General features: G+C 37.4%; 1 protein-coding gene across 2 annotated transcripts; it reads left to right on the top strand.

Moving 5' to 3' along the window:
* LOC107624907 (2-methyl-6-phytyl-1,4-hydroquinone methyltransferase, chloroplastic) lies at positions 1,682-4,544 on the top strand. 2 transcript variants are annotated; one of them, XM_016327393.2, is made up of 4 exons: positions 1,682-1,838; positions 1,965-2,572; positions 3,087-3,393; positions 4,229-4,544. In XM_016327393.2, exons 2-4 carry the CDS (start codon positions 1,980-1,982, stop codon positions 4,382-4,384), a joined length of 1,056 nt encoding a protein of 351 aa, XP_016182879.1. In that variant the 5' UTR covers positions 1,682-1,838; positions 1,965-1,979; the 3' UTR covers positions 4,385-4,544. The 2 variants fall into 2 exon arrangements, with proteins under 2 accessions (XP_016182879.1, XP_016182880.1); XM_016327394.2 differs by having other exon boundaries at positions 1,719-1,838; positions 1,950-2,572.

The following is a 5,254-nucleotide window of genomic DNA, read 5'->3' as shown; positions in this document are numbered from 1 at the left end:
TCGATGAACTGTGAGCAAGGATGGATTGATCAGGCATGTGGACTGCTGGGATGCCAACAAGCTTCTCTACCGGTTAGATACTTGGGAGTTTCTCTAGGTGCGAATCCGCGCTTGGTGAAGACTTGGAAACCAATCATTGATAAGGTGGAACAGAAGCTGAGTTTGTGGAAAGCCAAGGTTTTGAATAAATCAGGTAAGCTGGTCCTTATCAAATCGGTGCTGAATAGTCTCCCCATCTACTACCTTAGTCTATACAAGATGCCGAAGGCGGTAGCGGACAAGCTGATTGCTTTACAACGGAACTTTATGTGGTGCAAGGAGAACGGGAACTATGGTATACCTATGGTAAAGTGGGAGATAGTTCAGGCTCCAAAAAAGGTTGGGGGATTGGGGGTTGGTGATGCAGTGCTGAGAAACACAGCGCTTCTGTTTAAGTGGTGGTGGAGGTTTTCAAAGGAGGATTGCCCGCTGTGGAAGAAGATTGTGTGTTCGTGTAATAAGTTGAACCCGGATGTCATGTTAGCAACTCAGCCTTTACCAGTAAAGGGTGGCCCTTGGAAGGACATATGTCAGCTGAATATAAAAGAACCGCGGATTCGTGATAAAGTGGTAAGTGGACTGGCAATGGAAGTAGGCAATGGTATGCAGACTCGATTTTGGGAAGATAACTGGGTTCAAGGTGGTACTCTGAAAGGAAGTCATCCGAGACTCTACTCTATTTCCAGTCAGCAAGGACTTGTCATCGGGGAGTGTGGTTTTTGGGATGGACTTGATTGAATTTGGAATTTTCAATGGAGGAGGGCGATGTTCCAATGGGAGCTGGAGCTTGTCAATCAACTGCATGAGAGGTTAAGGCCAGTGAGGTTGTCATCAGGTAGGGAGGACAATGTGGTGTGGAAGTTTGAAAATAAAGGTATTTTCTCTACTAGTTCTGTGATCCAGGCTATACAAGCGGAGACATTATCAGCTGAGATAACGAGTTATAGCTTCACGAGTTCCATTTGGAAAGGTTTCGTTCCTCCGAGAATTGAGCTCTTTGGGTGGTTTGTGCTAGTGGGTAGAGTTAACACCAAGGAGCGGCTGACTAAACTAGGAGTCAACATTCTGGGGGATAGTATGTGTGTACTGTGTACCAAGGAATTAGAATCTGTTGAGCATTTATTCCTTAGGTGTGAGGTAACATGGCAGGTGTGGTGCAAGTGGCTGAGGTTACTAGGAAGGGAGTGGGTGATTCCCGGAACTGTTAAAGAAATGTTTGAGAGTTGACATGGAATGCATAATAGACAACAGGGGAAGAAGATGTGGATGTCAGTATTCTTTGCAGTGATTTGGAACATCTGATTGGAACGGAATGCACGAATCTTCAAGAATGCAAGAGCAAGCCTGGAGGTCATACACACAAAGACGTTGATGAGTTACACGGAATGGAGTGGTGGTGAGCCTGGGGGAGGATGAGAGTACTGGGGATAGTGGGGGTTGGTTTATTTGTTGGTAGCTGGTTATGTGTCTTCTTCTTTCTTTTATTTGCTCCACTTTAATGTGTTGAGCTTCTTTTGTTTAAAAAAAAAAAACATAAATATCATATGATAACACCATCTGCTTCATCTGATACGTCCAGCACTTTCACAGCCATACGTGTCCGTTCCTGGTTGCCTCAATCTATCTCTATACCAACTTCATCCTTACCATATAATAATTCACCTTAAAATTTTAAATATATATTTATTTTCCTTCCTTTTTGTGTAGCTGAAAATTTGGCATTTGTCTGAGCATGACCTTGTGTCAAGCCTAAAGTTTCGTGCTCCTCTCTCATCCACCATCTTTCTCACGCCAAAAAGGTTTTTCCCCTCTTTTCTTAATTAATTTAATTTAATTATTATTTTTCTGCTTCAAGTCTTCAACTACACTTCACATTTTCCACTTGATTTCAGTTCCACTTCAATTTTCAGTCTTTGCAATTTCAGGTTCCTTCTTCAACAATGGCTTCATCAATGTTCAGTGGAACCGAAAGCCTCACACTTTTCAGTAGCAAAACCCCGAACGGTTTGTGCTTCAATGCTTCCACTTTTCACTCTAAAAGAATAGGTTTCAATTCTAGCACTACTAATTTCAATTTCAGTAATAAAGCTAGGGTTCGTCATAATAGTAATAGGATTGTTAGAACCATAGTACCAAAATGTAGTTTATCAGCTTCTAGGCCAACATCACAACCTAGGTTCATTCAGCACAAAAAAGAAGCATTTTGGTTCTATAGGTTCCTTTCAATTGTGTATGACCATGTCATAAACCCTGGCCATTGGACTGAGGACATGAGAGATGAGGCACTTGAGCCTGCTGACCTAAGTGACAGGAACATGATTGTTGTTGATGTTGGTGGCGGCACCGGTTTCACCACATTGGGGATTGTTAAGCATGTGGATGCCAAGAATGTCACCATTCTTGACCAGTCCCCGCACCAGCTCGCCAAGGCCAAGCAGAAGGAGCCCTTGAAGGATTGCAAGATTATCGAAGGGGATGCCGAGGATCTCCCCTTTCGAACTGATTATGCTGACAGATATGTGTCTGCTGGAAGGTACTGCACTGCATGTTGTAAGCTTGTAAAGTGTTTGGATTAGCTCAGTTTCCCATCAAAACCACTTTCCACTTATATTTACGGCGAGGGTGTTTGTTTCATTTTCTGAAAAAATCTTAAGTATAATTGAAAAGATGAAAAATGATCCTTCTGATAAGCTATTATTGTCAGCTTCTGCCAAAAAAAAAAAATCTTCGCATCTGGGTTATTTTATAAAATTTATCCAAATATTTGAAAACTGATATTTTTTTAGTTAACACTGAAAAGCTTCTATTGTGACATTTCATCTGCAATTCATATAATTGAATATAATGAACTTCTATAAAGATCTATTATGTATGCCCTTCTTGATGATAAGTATGGATTAGTATGCTATTAGTTGCATTGTTGTTATAATGTTATCAAGTGATCAATTTATTCTCTTGAAATATTTGAGGTTACTTTATGTTATGATACAAAGTAGCTTGTCTTAAAGAGGCAATGCTGATGATGTGCTGTTGTTTCTTGATCTTAGCATTGAGTACTGGCCGGATCCACAGCGCGGCATCAGGGAAGCATACAGGGTATTGAAACTTGGGGGCAAAGCATGTGTAATTGGTCCCGTCTACCCAACATTCTGGTTGTCACGATTCTTTGCTGATGTTTGGATGCTTTTCCCCAAGGAGGAAGAGTACATTGAGTGGTTTCAAAAGGCTGGATTCAAGGATGTCCAACTAAAACGGATTGGCCCAAAGTGGTATCGTGGTGTTCGGCGCCATGGCTTGATTATGGGTTGTTCAGTTACCGGTGTTAAGCCTGCATCTGGTGATTCTCCTTTGCAGGTATTTGTCATCTTGGCTTCTCAATCAATATCTTTGTCGATGTTTTCCGTTGTTTTCTTTGGGGATTTTGTTGTTACTTTAAACTGAGTTGTGGTTTGTATGAGTATCTATCTTGTTGATGGCTTCATGAATATCCGTTTGTGTAATTAACATGGTGTTCTGATTGATGTGATCTGCTGTTATCCCCTCCATTTCTGGTTAACTTAATGAATTATCCAAGCATATAAAAGGAGAGACGAATGAGGAAAAAAGTAGAATTGGGATTTGAGAGCCACTTGGTTGCTCGACAATGACAAAAACCAAGACTGATCTCACTAGATGGAGTTGGCTATTTGAATCAACACCATGTGTTGATATACCTTCTCCGAAGGTTCATTCCACCTAAACAAATTCAATGATCTTTTGTATAAACTCCCCTAATTCTCTCTCTCTCTCTAACCTGAATGCTCAAGGAGGTTTATTTTCTCTTCTCTCTTCTTTGTGATGTACTGCTGTTTTCTGAGCTTACAGTATGTTATTGAGCTTCCAGGGTGACTTTGGTATTTACCCCCATATCAAACCCAATTGTTTTATGTTCTTTGAATAAACTAGATTTTCCAACCAAGCACGTAAATTTTCAACTTTGTTTGCCACTGCTAGTGAAAACATTATTGAATGCTTGCTCATCTGTAATATGATCCATCGATGGAACATCTTTAAGGGTAAAATGAATATGGTAATTGCTGTTGATAAAATGGTAGTGCATTTATATATTTTCTTAGCTTAGGATGATAATAGGAAGTACTAATAACACAAGATACTAATGTGCACCTTGGTTTTCTATATTGTTGTGCAGCTTGGTCCAAAGGAAGAAGATGTGGAGAAGCCTGTTAAACCCTTTGTGTTCTTATATCGCTTGATTTTGGGTGCATTGGCAGCTACATGGTTTGTGTTGGTTCCTATTTACATGTGGCTCAAGGATCAAATTGTTCCCAAGGGTCAGCCAATCTAAGAGCCGTTTGTGGTTAGTTTCTATAAATAAAAAGTGGTAGTTTGAGATATTATCAATTTATCTGTTTTGTTTACATTTTTCATCAAATGAAAGATTAATACAGTTTGCCCAATGTCAACAATTAGTCATGTTAATTAATTGATTAACTAGTTGAGCTTAATTTCCATGATGAAGGTTAAGATTTAATCTCAGTTAAAATTAAGAAACTTCATTTAAAAAAAAAGAGACTATGAACAAATAAAAATAAGAAATTTAGTATTAAGGTTATCTAAAATATCTTATATTTTGAATAAGTCAGTGTTGTTATATTGTACTTTTTTTTAAAATTATAATACTTATCTATAGAGAGTGATGTAATGAGAATTATGTAAAAAATATACCATTAAAAAAAGAGTAAATTACACTAGTTCTTTTGTGAAATTAGGTGACATTATACATAACTATTTGTTTATCATTTTTGTATTAAAGACGGTTTTAGGGTGGAGAAAGTATCTTTGGGTCCCTTTAAGGACATGGATACTTTTATAATATAAAAAAGTGTGGGGTGTTGTTTTGTTAATACTAGTTTTGTGAAAAAGTTTATTTAAACGTTTCATAGATATAAGTTATTTTTTGACGAGTGTTCTAATAGTATTTGACAAAAAATAAATTATTGACAAAAAATTAAGATCTTTCAATTTATTTCTTAATTATATTTGGATTTGTAAAAAAAATTTGAAGATTCGTTAAAAAAAATAATTGGAACGAAGAACATAACAAAGAAACATTGTGATAGAATTTCTGTTAACAAAATATTTTTAGATTAATATACTTTTTGATATATTAATTAAATTATTAGAAAATTGATATATATTCTTTAAATTTTAGATA

This window comes from Arachis ipaensis, chromosome B02, assembly GCF_000816755.2.
Source record: "Arachis ipaensis cultivar K30076 chromosome B02, Araip1.1, whole genome shotgun sequence".
Taxonomy (NCBI): Eukaryota; Viridiplantae; Streptophyta; class Magnoliopsida; order Fabales; family Fabaceae; genus Arachis; species Arachis ipaensis.
Note: the sequence above shows the minus strand (reverse complement) of the source record. Positions and strands in the feature narration are given on the sequence as shown.